The following is a 15,873-nucleotide window of genomic DNA, read 5'->3' on the forward strand; positions in this document are numbered from 1 at the left end:
GTTTTCTCTCATGTGCCTTATTGGGTTTTATACTGACGCATTCAGCTTGTGCAGCATGATCTGACCCAGCAGGGAAGCGTCATCTTCTGTTTGGCCTTCTTGTGTCGCTTCTTCAAACACAAGCTGCACCGCTGATCAGGCCCTGCCGATAAGCATGTCGTGTCGAAGGAGTAATCTCACTCACAAATTTCATGCCACGCCCTCAATTCCCTGCTCTAACGATACGGTTCTTTGAATTCCGTCGATTGCCATCCGATTGCTTCCGTGCCATCATGTTGAATATGTAAATAATTGTTCAGATAATGCTGGTAACACTACCAACTTTGTTGTGATCAACATTACTAATTAATGAAATATTTAAAGATATAAAAAAATGTAGCAATCCTTAAAACGAGAACGGAAGACAGCAGAGGCTATAACCAGTTAGAACAACTCCTCCTGAGATATGGTGACCTTCGCCACCGACGTAATCAGAGCTACTGTTCTCCGAACACATGTACGATGCATTATGCGCCAGCGCCCTTGCTGTGGTTATACTCACACATCGAGTTCGATGCTGCACATTGGTATCTCATTTCACTCTGTATCTTTGCAACATAATTTTGAAGAAGTAGTTCACCACATCCTTTTGGTTTTAATTGGTCTGGAACACAATTCTTCTTGTAGTCCAACATACTGCAAAAGATAGCAGACAAATATCTGTTACATGACCCCGGACCTTCTCGTGGCTAATAAATTCTACTATTACTATTCGCACTAATTATAACCCAGCTCCGGATTGTAAGACAGACAACACGCGACATTGAAGCACAACCCTGCAGGGAGTACAAGACGTGATCACATTGAATTCTTTCCGCAATTTTATTTAGATTCAATGAGAAATCAAACTTCCAATTCGTTGAACGCGTACAGGACGACTATTTATCATTGACTGAATTGGACGTTTGCAGTGAAGCTGCCTTCGCAAAACCGGGTTCCGCCGCGTTGTGTGGCGAAGACCGCATCCACGGAATAAGGAACCGAATGGATGAATTGATATAATGGGTGCCAATGAGAAAGGCTGATTTGCAATTGATTTAATGAGATCCAGCATTTCATGTATCACAGACTCCGCCGATACAAGGAATGAGAAGTCAGTTGGAAGAATTGTTCTAATGGGTATCAATGGAGAAACTCCTTTCAAATTGATTGAACGAGATCAAACATGCTGCTTGGCATGTTGGTAATACAATAAGTGAGACGCCAGTTGTTGAAGGAACGGGCGTAATAGTGACCGACGGTACATGCTCATTCTAAAATTGAGTAATGATATGATTAGCAAGAACGCTGTACGTCCGTGCACAAAATTAACTAATTCGAGGAAGTGGTCTTATTCGGACAAATGAAATTCCAGAATACGCATTGTATCGAAAAATATGGCACTTAAGGAAATGAAAATTGAACGAAAATGTAAAATTAAAATTTATTCCTAACAAATCAAATAGCCGTTGCCCAATGTCGCGGAGGCTGGCCGCTGGTGCCAAGGCCAAGGAGGGCGCGAAGTAACACGTTTTCAATGCCGCACCACATAGTGATTCCTCCGCCTTGAAAATTTTTGTGAATATTTCTTCAAAAGTACATGTGCCTTGGTAACTTCGCATTACTGCTCTTACTTGAAGCTATTGTTTTTGCATTCCGTGCAACATTCAACAGCGCTTAAGAGGAAGCGTTTCTCCAAGTCCCCCCCCCCCCCCCCCCGCCGACGTATTCATCAGTCTGTTACCAAACGTCCAAGCGTGAGAATGTACAATTAGCGCTTTTTCTACGTTGTTACCGATGATTTTAGCATTGCTCGTAGGCGAATATGAGGCTTGAGAAAACACAGCCAGATGTGCGGGAAGATCGCTGTGAACGGCGCTGTGTGCAACGGTATGTAATGTGTTTTGTGCATATTTCATACTGACATGCCCTGTAAACGCGCAGTTGTTTGTTGAATATCCCATTCAAGTAGTTGGTTATATTTAAAATAAATAAATACATATAGGATGCATGTATGAGCATGTGCGATTCCTGCGATGGAAATAAAATGGATGCTGCAAGAGTGCGGATGCGAGCGACTTGGTTTGGATGAAACGTAGACATGGTGTTGAAGGAAGACAGGACGCTACGCAGACAACCGCTTTGTATGCTTCGTGTGCTCCATATTGCGAGTTATTGCACACACTTCCGTCTATACCCGGCGTGTGCCTCATATGGTCATTGCACCCAGGATTGTATTGTCCAACCATCTGTAACTGAGCAACTTTAGAAACTGCATTCGTAAGAACAATGAAAATTAAATACAAAGGGAACGCATGCCATAACAGATTCCGCGCATAATGCGCGGCCGCATCAAAAAGCCGCCATGGCGCTTCCCTCCAGCGCTATTCATGACGCTGTGATCGAGAAAAGCGGCTATTCATCCACCCATCCACAACTCATGCGCAGACGCGCGGATTCTTTCCTCTCCGCAGACGCAACCGTTATGTCTCAGGTGGACCAGACAGCTAGGGCTGTTGGTGAAATGGCTCGAAGTATACACGTTAATCTTTCTCTAAACCAAACCACATAGGGCGTTGTCCTCTCTAGCAGTACATCATAACTCCTTGGAGTACCGCCAGTGTCTTATGAGGAACCGCAGGCAGCTTAAAGTATGATTATCGACAGGACAGGACATAAAACACCGAAGCCTCTGCCCCGCACGGGGTGCGCAGGAGAAACGTTAGGGGGGGGGGGGGGAACCGCCGGATACACGCGACGAAGAGCTTACCAGCACAGTCGTTTTTCATTGCTGGACAGCAGGCCTCTAGAAATGATGCCGTGTTCCTGTACGTATTTCCTCAAGCACACATCTTCCGCATCGGATATTGCTTTCTGATTGCACTCCAAGCCTGAAGAAGAACAGTACGATATATTTGGGTACTCATATTACAAAGCAGAGTCCGCCTCTGATAACCTGCCTAGGGAATATTCCCTGCTCCGAGCTTGACTTGTTACACATAGATATATCACTTGTAAAAACCGGTGGCGGATAAAAGCGCGTATGTTTTGCTGCCCTCGTTAATTGCCTCCCAGCCTTATCCGCAGCGCCACCAAAACGTTAACAACGACAAATATAAAGATCACGTTGCATCACGTTGCGTGCACCAGTCCGCGTCCTGCTAGGGGTCAGAGTTAGGCGGACGGCGCTGGTTTTTGAGGCGGCTTCTCCACGGCTGTGACACAGTGCGACATCGCTTGAGTTGTCAAAGGCCGATGTCTAGACTGGCGGGCAGGATGAGCGGACCGTCGACATCGCGCAATATTAACCATGGTACCAGCAAAAACGGCTCCCGTGGTCGCCTCAGACCAAGAAAACGAAGCCCTGTGCATCTATACTGGTAAACCACCTTTCAGTGATTGGGCTGTTACGTTATGTTACACGCGCGTTTAGTTTTCCTCCCTGTAAATCTTTTTGTTCTTTCATACTTAACTGGTGACACTCGGTCCTGCATTTGCACATGACATCGACAGGGAACAGTCATCCCGTAATACCGCCAGCCCCTTCCCGACAGGTACAAGCGCAGTGTATAGGACCGCGTTTGAACGCGCTCTACTATAATACCCGCCACTAGTATCTTGTTGTTATCTTGTGTTAGCCGTTGAGTTTCATAGCGGTGTGTGGTGACTGCTATTATTCCTGAGCGCTCCGTTTTAAGCCTTTCCCTGCTCGCTTAGAGGAATTTGTGTGCCCTTGTGCTGTGCTTTCTTGTGGCAATGCGTCTGTGTATGTAGCATTATGCAAGAAATTCCTGACAGCAGAAATGGGTGTCTTTTTCTTAGTTTATTAGCGTATGCTTCAGTTTTTGAAGTCATTGCAATTCAACCACAAGTGTGCACAATTTTTTGTTGCCCATTCCCTTTTTCACCGATTTTACGCAGAAGAAAGCTGCATGGTAGAGCTGAATTCATGAGAAGAGGGTTTGTATATTTTTGGGTTGTTAGATGGCATTAGGAGCACGGTGTGTTGAGGAAGTAAGCTGCTTGCAGTTATAGGTATTTGTGCAGAAATGCTTGCATCTGAGCGCAGGACAGAAATTCCTAGCACGCCATCCTCAGTGTAAATTAATTATTTTGGATGTGAGACTGCTTCACTGCATGACAAGGCTGAAATGGGAAGAGAGAAAAAATTGGAGCGCTTGATTAATAGTGATCCATCTAACAGGACAACTATAATTTCCATAGAAAGTAGAATTTTAAGGCTCCTAAACTGTAGTTGAGCGTAGTACGGACTTTTTGTGATAGTCTTTCTAAACTGCAATGCAATAATCATTAATATAGTAGGAATGCAATTCACATCATATATCTGTTCCCGTAACGGCGTTCTGTCTAGTCCTCCGTGGAGCGCGAATGGACCTTTGCCCCCAGGCTTTTGCAACTTTTTGCTCGCAGGTGCAGCCTGAGACAACGAATGTATGAGCATAGAAAAGGTTGAGCGCCATGTATTACACAAGCCTGGTTATGATGTTGAGTGTTCCAGGGTCACAATTATTATTTCAAAGAGCAGTGGTAGTTTACTGCTGCTGCGATTCTAATGACCATGATAAGCCTTTACAGTGAAAATCGCTAAGATCAGCGTTCATGCACGATACCTTTTTAATTTTAATGTAAGAATGAATATCATTAAGAGTAAGAAAAAGAAATAATCCTGCAGTTCAATAAATAATAGGAGTGTTTCTCAGTCTTTCAGGTGTTTGTAGCAATGCATTGATCATTACTGGGGAAAAGTGTAGCAATAGAAAAATGGGAGGTTGGTCAATGGTGTGCATTGCCCTGGACGGATTTATGATGAGCACTCTTCTTCGAATAACAGGAGTGTGTGTGCTTAGAATAGTTGGATGCTGGTTTTCCACTTTGTTCAAGTGTTTCTCTGCATTTTGTTCTCCTTGTTGATTAACAAACATGCGATTTTTCCTGACATGACAGTGGTCGTCCTGACATGCCCAGACCTGTTCAGTCATGCTTTCCTTCTACATGTAGTTCTGTTTTTCTTTTGAAAAGAAAGATTCTTGTCTTGACAATAGGGCTGCCCTGAATGGGAGTAGTACTAGAATGATTCTTAATATTTTTGCGATTCAATTAGTTCAGAGAGTAACCGCAAGGTAGACAGGTGCATGGCTTTATTCAGGATAAACAAAGCATCATTATTCAGTTGTCTGCAAGGCTGGGCTGCCTGGCTCGGATGGGACGGACATGACTCGATGAGCTTGTATGTAGCCATGGATGGTGTTACTTGTTAGGACATTCTGTTTTTCCTCTATTCGTAAGTCTCATTTAGTCAGACTTTGGGAATGAAATGCTTAATTCCTACAATCACCTCTCATGTGTGGTGTTTTTCTGCAATACTTTTTCTGTTTCCTATGCAATCATTATAGTAGATTGTAGTATAATTGTGGGATAGTGGTTCAATAAATAACAGCTCCCCTGTCTAGAGCTTACGCATGCTTGAGCCACGCAGCTGCACGCTTGGGTGATGACGTCATACCGCGACTCTCTTGTTTCAGGTGGACCTTGTCCAGAGGAGATGGGTTGAACATTAGTGGAAAAAACAGTGTAGCCCTGAGACAATAGGATGACGTCACGGGCACAAGGATTTACTTCTCTCTTGAGCACTGGCGGGTGTGGACGCGTTAATTCTATTCCTAGCAATTGCGGTGGCCGTTAGTGGAAGAGCGTAGCTTCGTCGGGGTTCCGTTTGCCTCTGATGGGGTGCGGATGTGTGGTTCGTCCCTGGTGAATGGTGTGTGACAATTGCGGTGGATTTTGGGACGAGCAGATTTACAAGGAGGGAGTGCGGTGTACATGTCCGATGATGGTGAGTATCTTTTTCACTCTGTTCAAGTGTTTTTCTGTGTTTGCATTCCTCTGTTGCCCAGCGCTCGTGCAATTTTTCCTCGTGTAAGAGCGCTCCTGACATGCCCCGACCTGCATGCTTTCCTCGTTGATGCATCTAGCTTTCATTTTTTTGTTTTTTGGGTGAGAAAGATTGATGTTGATCATTCTTGTCTTGACAATGACACTAGTGCTGCCCTGAATGGGAATAGTGCTAGAACGATTCTTAATAATTTTGCGATTAAATTAGTTCAGAAAGTAACCACAAGAGGGAAGATGCATTCATGCCTGGCTCTCGGATGGAATGGATATATCGTTCTGCGCTCCTGTGACTGCCGTTGTGGTGGGCTTACTTGTTGTGTAACTAATGCTTTCGCTCGTGGTAACTTTGTCCCCGCGTTGTTTGTGGCTCTCATGCCCATGCATGTCGGGCGGTGGTTGCTGTTGTCCAGGCATCCCCGCCATTTTCTATCTTCTTCTGCCTAGAAAACGAGAGTAGTGCTGGCGTGGTTCTTAATAATTAATTTAATAATAATTGGGTGTTTACGTCGCGAGACAACTGAGATCATGAGCGACGCCACAGCGGTCAGTCTGTGGATTGCTTTTGCCCACCTGAGGGTTCTTTAACGTGCGATGAAAGCTCATCACACAGCACCCCGTATTTAACGTCCCTCGCGGAAGACGGCGTGTCTAAGCAACTTGTACCCTGCCACTAAGTTGCTGGCGTCCTCGGCCGGGTTCGAACCCGCGATCTCGGGATCAGAAGGCGAACACGCTACCGACTGAGCCACCGAGGCCGGTGGTTCTTAATAATTCTGTCATGAAATTAGTTGAGAAAGGAACCGCTAGGGGTTGCAGCTGCGGGACTTACAGGAGAAAAAACATTAGGGTTCAGTTCTGTGCCTGGCTGTCAGATGGAATGGACGTATCGTTCTGCGCTCCTGTGACTGCCATTGTGGTGGGCTCATTTGTTGTGTAACTAATGCTTTCGCTCGTGATAACTTTGTCCCCGCTTTTTATGATTTTCATGCCCGTGCATGTCGAGTGCTGGTTGCTGTTGTCCAGGCATGCTCACCATTACATTTTGTATCTTCTTCTGCCTTGGAAACGAGAGTAGTGCTGCCGTGATTCTTAATAATTTTGTCATGAGATTAGTTGAGAAAGTAACCGCTAGGGGGTGCAGCTGCGGGACTTTATACAGGAGAAAAAACCATTACGAGTGGGTTCTCTGCCTGGCGGTCAGATGTCGCTCCCCGTAACTGCTGTTGTGGTGGGCTCATTTGTTGTGTAACTAATTCTTTTTGTTGTTAGCTATTGATAGTTAGCATATTTACTGTTGCTTTCCCAGCCTCTGTATTATGAGTGTTCTTCTCCTCGCATGTCCAGAGCTGTCCTAACCTGGCCAGACATGTCATGATGACGTCACAGGATCCAGAACTGGTGGTCAAAGCTGTGATGCTTTGCAACCTGCCTCTGTGCTCCGTCGCCCAGCGATGGTCAGCGGCCGTTCTGGACCGCTTTCTTCAAAATGGCGTCGTTGATCTTCAACTAAACTCTTTCTCTACACTCTATCTCTGTCTATTTTTTTGTTTTTATGGACTTCAAGATGCCGTCGATGATCTTCAACGAAACTCCTTCTCTCCACTCTATCTCTATCTATTTTTTTCGTTTTTATGGATACAGGTTGCCGCCAACTCACAGCTGGCCTGAACACAAGTTAGACGCTCTCCAATTAGCGTGATGACTCACTGGATGATGCTGATTACTGTGGGGGGTCCCCATTAACTCTAATTGCTAATTAAATCGTGTTTAAGGCTAGTTGTGAGTTGGCGGCAGTCTGTGTCCAGTAATTACTATACTGTGACAGGCAACAACGTGAGCGGCACGGCTGGTTCTAGTTAGATATGCAAGTAGAAAGTTACCTTGTGCCTTAATTATGTGCACCTGTGTGCAGCTTGATTATGTACAGGGCGATCTTTCATTGTTTAGACTTTTGTAAAAAGCAAAATAAAAACTGAGAGCAACAGCGATGACATCTTGCACCCATGGTAGTTATTATATCTTTTGGGGGAAAACGCCAGATGTCTTACGTATCCTCAAATGAACACTTCCCAGTCAACACACATTGTAGATGGAACGCAGAATCAGCGTTGAATATGGTTGTATAACGTGAAATGCGAAAAGTTGACACTGATTTCACGTAGATTATACGTATAATTTCAACATGTTGATTACAAGACGTTAATTTCACGTCAATTATATGTAGAATTTCAGCACGAATATCGTCATACGTTAATTTCACGCGAATTGTTCGTAGAATTTCAGCATGAGAACTACCACACGTAAATGTTGCGCAGATTCATTGCTGATACTACAACGGTGGACGGATCAACGTTACAACAACGTTGATTAGTATATCGAGATATTACATAATGGGCAATGTGGATTAAGCAACGCTGTTTTTACGTTAATTCTATTTTGCAAGTTCATGTGCCAATTGTGCGCATTAAAACAACATTGATTCATCATACACATTTCAACAATATATAGCTGCTTTAGCGTATAAATCTGTTTTAGTGCATCTCGCGTTTCAAAGTTTTGGACAGCCAGGTCACCGGCGATGCAGCTATATACAACTGGAGAATGATCATATAAGTTAAAAAGATGCATAACCAGTTGCCGCAATACGTATGCTATTGAAGTCTGGAAATAATCAATTAGCTCCATAGAAGACCTTGAGATTGGCACATAGCAATGTAGCGAAAACAAAAGAAGCATTCATGTAGTTATTTAACACCTACCAAACTATTCGTTCACATCAAGAACTGTGTCACCCGGCACTTACTGACGATCACACACAGCGTCCCCAAGCAGCTCACACTGAGCGCCAGCACAAAGATATGCCAAAACACACAGCGGCGTCGTAGGGAACCGCAACGACCACTGCAGTCACTCACACACACAGCAAACATTGAGAGGCTGGATGAACTCAGCAGCACACTTGCCCGCACCCTCCTACCCATGCTGACACAAGCCAAATAACCTTGATCTCTAGATATTCCAACGCGCTTCTAAGCATTAAGGCCTTCTTGCAGAAAGAGGAACCCATTCTCCAAACAATGACCGACTTAGGAGTATTCATCCGTCCCATACAGGTACATATACCGACGTGCAAAAAACCAAAGAAACGTGGGCCATCACCAAAATTAGCAAATAAATGAACATCCAGTGCAATGGAACACGACCCTGTAACCTACCGCGCTGTAAAACATGCAAGCAACTTCAGCACGCTAACTCAATCAAAAGCACTGCGAGCAATCACACTGATTATGTTAACCACTCATTCACATGTACAAGCTCCAATGCAAGCCCCAGAACGCAATACCTGCATGCATGTGGGGCTACTTTAGCTGCACCCACCCTGAATGTTACAAATAATAATAATAATAAAACAAGTGTGCTTCGTACATTTTCAGGCCATTTCCAGAGCACACTTGTTTCTTTTTGAAACATTTAAAATTGTAGCACACAGTCAGTTTGAAGAACTCCTGTCAAAAATGACAATTGTATTTTTGAACAGGTGCCCACAAACAACATAAACAACCCGAAAGACTGGTCTTATCTGTGAGAATGTTCCCTCATGCCTGCCTGTCGTTTCGTCCTGTTTTTCGTGCGCTTCGTTGTGAAGTTTGCATTTTTGTAACCGGTCTGGAGGAAAGATGGCTTCATTCACGTAGTCCCCTTCATACAGTGACCCATTTACCTGAATCGTAAAAGACTTAATGAACATTTTCTTCCCTCAGGCTGTCGACCCACAATTTGTATGAACCTTTAACACGTCATCCTTAACCCTTTAAATACCATGCAAATTATGAGGACGGCGCCAATCACAAGAACAGTCTCTGTTTGAAATATCGGTCACTCTCACCCTGAGCCACCTCCCTTTCTTACTTCTGTACTGATTCGCTAGATTTTCTACCCATCCACGTAGTATCACACTCTTCTAAAAAATATTTATACATGACTTCAAAGTACATGTACACTTTTGTAATATGTGTGTAATTTTATGTTCAATATATTTACACTTGCATAGAGTACAACTTACACAGTTAAGATATGCATAAACATGCTCGCGGTCTGTCGGCTGTCCTTATTCACAGTTTCCATTGTTAAGCCAGCGTAAAACATTTTTGAGCCCCGGAAAAGTAACGTTCTAAAATATAGTACCATTAGTACCGTCTACAGTGTGCTGGGAGCAGACTACTTAAATGATAAACACAGTATCAAAGTACGGGCAACATGATACGTTCTACTTGAAACATCTAGAGATTGGCAGTGGCACTCTAGTAACAGTTATTGTGAACGTATTCTGATGTGCTAAAACTGCTTTACTCCGCAAACATTGGTAATGTCTCCTGGAAATCTACAATTGCTCTAGCCAAACATCTGCAAGAACAACTTCAACACAAGCAAAAAATAGAGTTCTGCATCACTCATGCAGTGTGAAGTAGAGGAACCACCAAGAAGCCTTTGCCTAGTGGAAAGCGAACAACTTTGCACTTGATGGAGTGAACGTCAAAGCAGAGTAACTGGCTGTTTAGCTCACTCACAACGTGTATGCCTAACAATGAGGAAGGCACAGGTGTTTTATAAAAGTCGGAAACATTGCTGAAGGCGTGACCTAGGACAACAATTCCGCAGTCATGTTTCAAGATGTTTCGCACTACAATTATCCTCCCATTATTGAGTTCTACTGTACAGTCTGCTTCTCCATTCGTGCACACAGAAAAATTGGCGAAATCGAGTCGTTTGTATTGTTTTGCACCGCTGTCTCCGATACGCAAAGGCCCCTGTTCATGTTCCCATTTTAGCGTAACATGATCCAAATCTTGCTGACTAAACGAGAAGCCTATCTCCTCAGTGAGACGATTAACCACTTGTACCAGCGGTTTATGTGGAGAACGAATCACATGCTTCAAGTCTTTCAGGTAGTTTTCGAACGGAAAACAGGAAAAACTCTCAAGTGTACCAAACCTGCGGACATCATCAACTAAGTGGATTAAGCTATGGAAATTGAGAACATAAATATCTTTTCCATAGATTGAACGTCCTTTCGAAACAAATGAATACAACAGTGCTTCTGCTCTGTCAAGCATTTCGGTTGTGTTTTGCCTACTTAAGATGTACACGGCTGAGCTCAAAGCTAAGAAATGTAAGTACACGGTCCTGTCCAGCACTTTTTTTAGTACGTGTGGCCCTGTGTACAGCAGAAACTGACGCCACTCTGTAGCTTTCCACATCTTGCTGTCAGACAGAGATCGAGGCTTCCTGTTGAACTCACGAGGTATCCACCGTCTTAAAGCAATGAGTTCAGTTGAAATAGTTTGCCTTGCAGCCAGTGATAATTTGGTTTTCGTCACAGCTGTTGAGAGCCAGAAACCGGTAACAATCTTCTTTACCACACCTAAGTATATTAGGTGCATGGCATCTAATGGCACCTGTGCAACCAAGTCAATTGCTAATGTCAAGAGTGGTGATGTTCCATGGTGGTGCTCTGGATCTGTTTGAAGCCTGAAACTGGTGCCATCTCGTTTTTGTGCACTGCAACTCATGTACACAACTTTCCTGCATTCTGGAATGTATTCCCCACGAACAACACATTTCTCGCACGCATTGTATCCTGTGTGTCCCTTGATGCACTTCAAGAACGCACGTGCCGGTGTATCACACACAAGAGAATGAAATGACACCGAATAAGAACGGCCGAGGTGTGAAAATCCTTCACTGATGAGTGTTTTCATTTCGGATATGAAGCGGGCTAGAAATATATCCACCGAGTTTGGTTTTGCCTTGCCGCAGAAGATGGCAGCTGCAAATGGTTTGATTGGCTTACATTCTTGAACAGCTACAAGAATAGGCCAGAAACATGTGTTCTGACTGTGGTACAATGGCAAGCCGTCGACATTTATTTGTAAATTCAATGCTTGCGAGGAGAATGGCAAGCCGCCATTGAGTAGCCTTTTAATGCCGTTCAAAATGCCAAGGTACACAAATTCGCCACCACACAAGGAGTCAGTTTTGCCATTTCTTGGTGTCGATAATAATGTCCGTGCATCACGGGGCAAGTCAGAGTGATACTGGCACAGTATGCAGAGTAGACTTGAAAGATGTTGAAGTGGGATCCCAGCTTGTACAGCCCAGAGAGCAAGCTGTGCAGCCAAAGTTGTGGCCTCTGGGCTGCTAAAGATGCTGGCAGTTCCGAAGTTCCTAGGAGAGATACATGCGAGTGAACATTTCACTTGAAGGCGTACTGAGATGCTGTCCTAAACACATACATTGTTCTTTCTTTCCAAACACAAATGTGCATATCATTGTGCGAGTAATTCAAATACCTTATCTTTCACAACATGTATATTAAAATGTGCAATTTCATACAACAGAGTGATTCCATGCCAGATGATCCAGTGGCTGTGCTCGACACCCGCCGATTTGGCATCCAAAAATTGTCATGGATACCTTACGCTGTAAGAAGTCACTGCCAGAGTTTTTCAGAAAAATATTTAATTGCTTCTGATTTACGTGGGGGCGAATGTTGACACGAGCCCGATAACCTTACCTTACAAAAAAAGCATATTTGTGGCGTACTGTTCCATTTGGACAGAATGTTATGGCACCGAATAAAGATATGAGATCCAGACAATCAGCAAAAGTCCCTTTTTGTCATTCGTTTTCATCTTTTGCCTTTCAATGCTGTCCATGTTGTGGAGTTAAGGTCGCCCCGCATGGTGAGTGTTTCTGTGAACATCGCGCTGCATAAAACTGAATGGCCACGCCCCGTGAAAAAATACGCCTGTCAAACCGCATGGGGCACAAATTCCATTGGTCTGTGCACAGCGGGTTTGGCGTATGTGCTTTACAAAGTGTTGGCAACATTCTCCCCTCCTTCCTGTACCTTCTGCTGCTTTTTCGTAAAAGCGGCCAATTGCAAAAAAAAAAAAAAAAAAAAGTGGGAAGTAACTTGCTGTGCCCTGATTGGTTGCTTGATGGCCCTGAGCTGACTGCAGCGTGAAATATGAAACCGGTCTGATGCAGTAAATCACGCACAACGAGGAGCAGCAACGTACAAAGTTTCACGCTGAACTAAGCTTTTAAGCAAGAAAAAACGCACTATGCAGGCGGGGCTTTATTTTGAGGTGTTTGTAAGTTTTCTACAATATTTTGCAGGCAGGCTGGACACCCACGAAAATTTGAACAAGGTTACCGTTACTGCATTCCATACCACAAAGACGCCTATTGCGGAAGGCAACCTCGCATCACCTTTTAGGTTATATAGCTCTAAATATGTTACTTTCATCAAAATAGGACACCCTGACGACCACTTTTTTTAAATGAAGCGTTTGGTGAAGAACAACTGCAGTGAATGCTGGTGATGCGCCGAAACTCCATCTAAAGCATACAAAAAAATCACGAACTGAATTTTTATGTAGGACAGGGTGCAAAGGTGTACCCACAGTCTCTCCCCGTTGGCGCATGCTGCTGGGCCTGACACCTGCCCCAGGCGCAAGATTTTTTTGGTAAAAATTAACAACAAAGAGAAAATAGTTCAAAATAAAAACAGTGAGACTGTTTATCACTTTAGGCTCTGTTGGAAAGATATTCTCGGTGTCTCAATGACGAAGGCGATTGAAGCGGTGCGGTATACCACGCCGGTGTATGATCACATTCTGTGTATTTTGGCAGAGGAGTGTGTGCGTCGAGACTGCAGCCCATATTCTTGAACTGAAGCAGCCAATGTGTAAAGTCCATGACGCACTTCCTACTGGACGGAGGTAGGGGGACAGGGGGAGATCCTGATGCATTCCGGTTATGTGTCTTGTTTGCGGGTATGATACTCAATTCGCCCTGGGGGCTGTGAACTCACCCTACCCAGCTGTACAGCTGTCACAAGAAAACACTGAAAGGGTAAACTTGTTTGTGTACGTCGTCGAGATAACATATTTTGTAGCAACGTAGCGTGGCCGAATGGGAACCATCGGGAGGTTATGGACAGCTCTGAAAGGCGAAAGACAAGAACAGTGGATAAAAATGGATTTTCGCTGATTATCTGGACCTCATACTCTTATTCGATGCCATAACCTTGTGCCCAAGTGAAAAAGTTCGCCCCCTACACACTTTCCTTCAGACTAAGGTTTTCGCGCTAGAGTCAAAATTTGCGCCCGCGTAAACCAGAAGCAGTTGAGTATTTTTCTGCAAAACTCTGGGAAGTGACCTCCCACAGCGTACAATATCTATGATAATGTTTGAATTCTAAACTGACAGGGGTGAAGCACAGCCATTGGGTCATCTGGCACGGAGTGACCCAACAGTAAAAATCTAGGAAACATGATGTATTTACACTTTGATATTTACTGACTACTTGATATTTACACTTAGCACAGGTCATATGTACGTCAAAAGTACCATAATAAATATAGAAATATCTGGACGTGGAAAAAGTCAATCACAGTGACAAGATTTGAAACCGTGATCACCTGATGCTGGTCACGTGTGCTGACTACACTGCAGTAGCACAGCACATCGATGTCTTACTAAGGGGAAGGCATAGAATAAGTATTTAAAGGGATTGAAACATTTATTTTACTGAAAAACAAGCTTTCCGACGGACTCCGTCCTTCATCAGGTGCAATGCACTGAACATTTGGTAGAGATATTTATACTAATGTACATCAGAGAAAGGGGACAACGATTAGGTTGTGAGGAGGAAATACAAATTCTTACTAGAGAGGACTGAGGGTGCGAGAAAGAAAATCAGGAGGTGCACGTGTAAGTCGCGTCGCTGTGATTGAGTCTTTCCGTGTTCTCGTTCTGCATGTTGCGAAAAGAGGTATCACACCACTCAAAAAAAGAAAAATCTCTCTGTTCGAAGTATTGTGAGAGGCATGGTGCACTTCACCTAATATGACATTTGAAAGACATACGTTTCAGAAGGCATATTTCTTTCAGCGTCCCGTCTTGCATCTTCACAGTCAGTGCTGGAGCAGCTCACTCTAAAGTCAACGTCAAATAAATTAAGACCAAAAACTCACCACTTTGATGCAGTATGAGGTGCAATGTGTTACTTACGAATTTTCTTCCCAGTCTCTGACGTCGTATTCGCTGTCACTCGTACTGCACAGTAGGTTAGTGCGTTGTGTACCCTGCGCCCTGCAATGTCGAGTTATATATGTCTATAGAGAACTGAATTGGAACAAAAATACCAACATTCACTGTGATATGTGTGTCATGAGCCGCCGTACGCTATACATCAAATTGAAAATTCCTCCGTCCGTTAACTGTAATGACATTTTGGGGTATCGTGACTACCTTTCAGCTGATCCGTCATCCCCCTGGTAGGTTTCGGTGGTGGCGGCCCCGTCCGAGCTGGATTGGAAAACGAAAAACAAAAATATAGTAAAAGAAAAGATAAAAACTGGGGGATCTGGTGGCATATATTCATGACCAAATCCTCCGAGACTGGTCTGGGTGTGCGTCTGCTTTTGTTCCTTAGTTTCGGGGGTTTTCGTCACGGAACAAAGAATCACAAGCTGAGAAGTCAATGACAAAGATATATTACCAATGTAAGCCCTGGTGACATGCTGGGGAACGTTTTGCGTCTGCGTGTACACTGCAAAGTCAGAAAGAGAGAATGGTAACGTATATGTGTCACGGATGCCTGGTCAAAGTTTGCTATCTTACGGGACTTACGATGTTTCACACGCAGAACTGTCCGCTGATTCTGTTGTGGCATATATGTCGCGCAAGTGTGAATCAACGCGTCTCTTGCGGTTCCTCTGTACCTGTCTTGACGAGGTTCCTTTACCCACGCCGCCCACGCCTTCCGACATATTTGACAGTACACAGAACCGCCATTTGGCGGAAGCGGAAACCACGGTGGTAGTGACGGGCGATACTATCGAAACATTCGATACTATCGATAGTTTTTAA

At 44.1% G+C, this 15,873-nt stretch overlaps 1 protein-coding gene across 1 annotated transcript in view; it reads right to left on the reverse strand.

Annotated features, from left to right (window-relative positions):
- LOC135373937 (uncharacterized) overlaps window positions 1-15,873 on the reverse strand; it is a 205,062-nt gene that overhangs the window by 137,479 nt on the left and 51,710 nt on the right. Inside the window, exons 6-7 of the mRNA XM_064606979.1 lie at window positions 2,789-2,909; window positions 542-675 (exon numbers count right to left, since the gene is read on the reverse strand). Coding sequence (XP_064463049.1) covers window positions 542-675; window positions 2,789-2,909 — 255 coding nt within the window. The remainder of the gene's footprint in view (window positions 1-541; window positions 676-2,788; window positions 2,910-15,873) is intronic.

Source organism: Ornithodoros turicata, unplaced genomic scaffold, assembly GCF_037126465.1.
Source record: "Ornithodoros turicata isolate Travis unplaced genomic scaffold, ASM3712646v1 Chromosome36, whole genome shotgun sequence".
NCBI lineage: Eukaryota > Metazoa > Arthropoda > Arachnida > Ixodida > Argasidae > Ornithodoros > Ornithodoros turicata.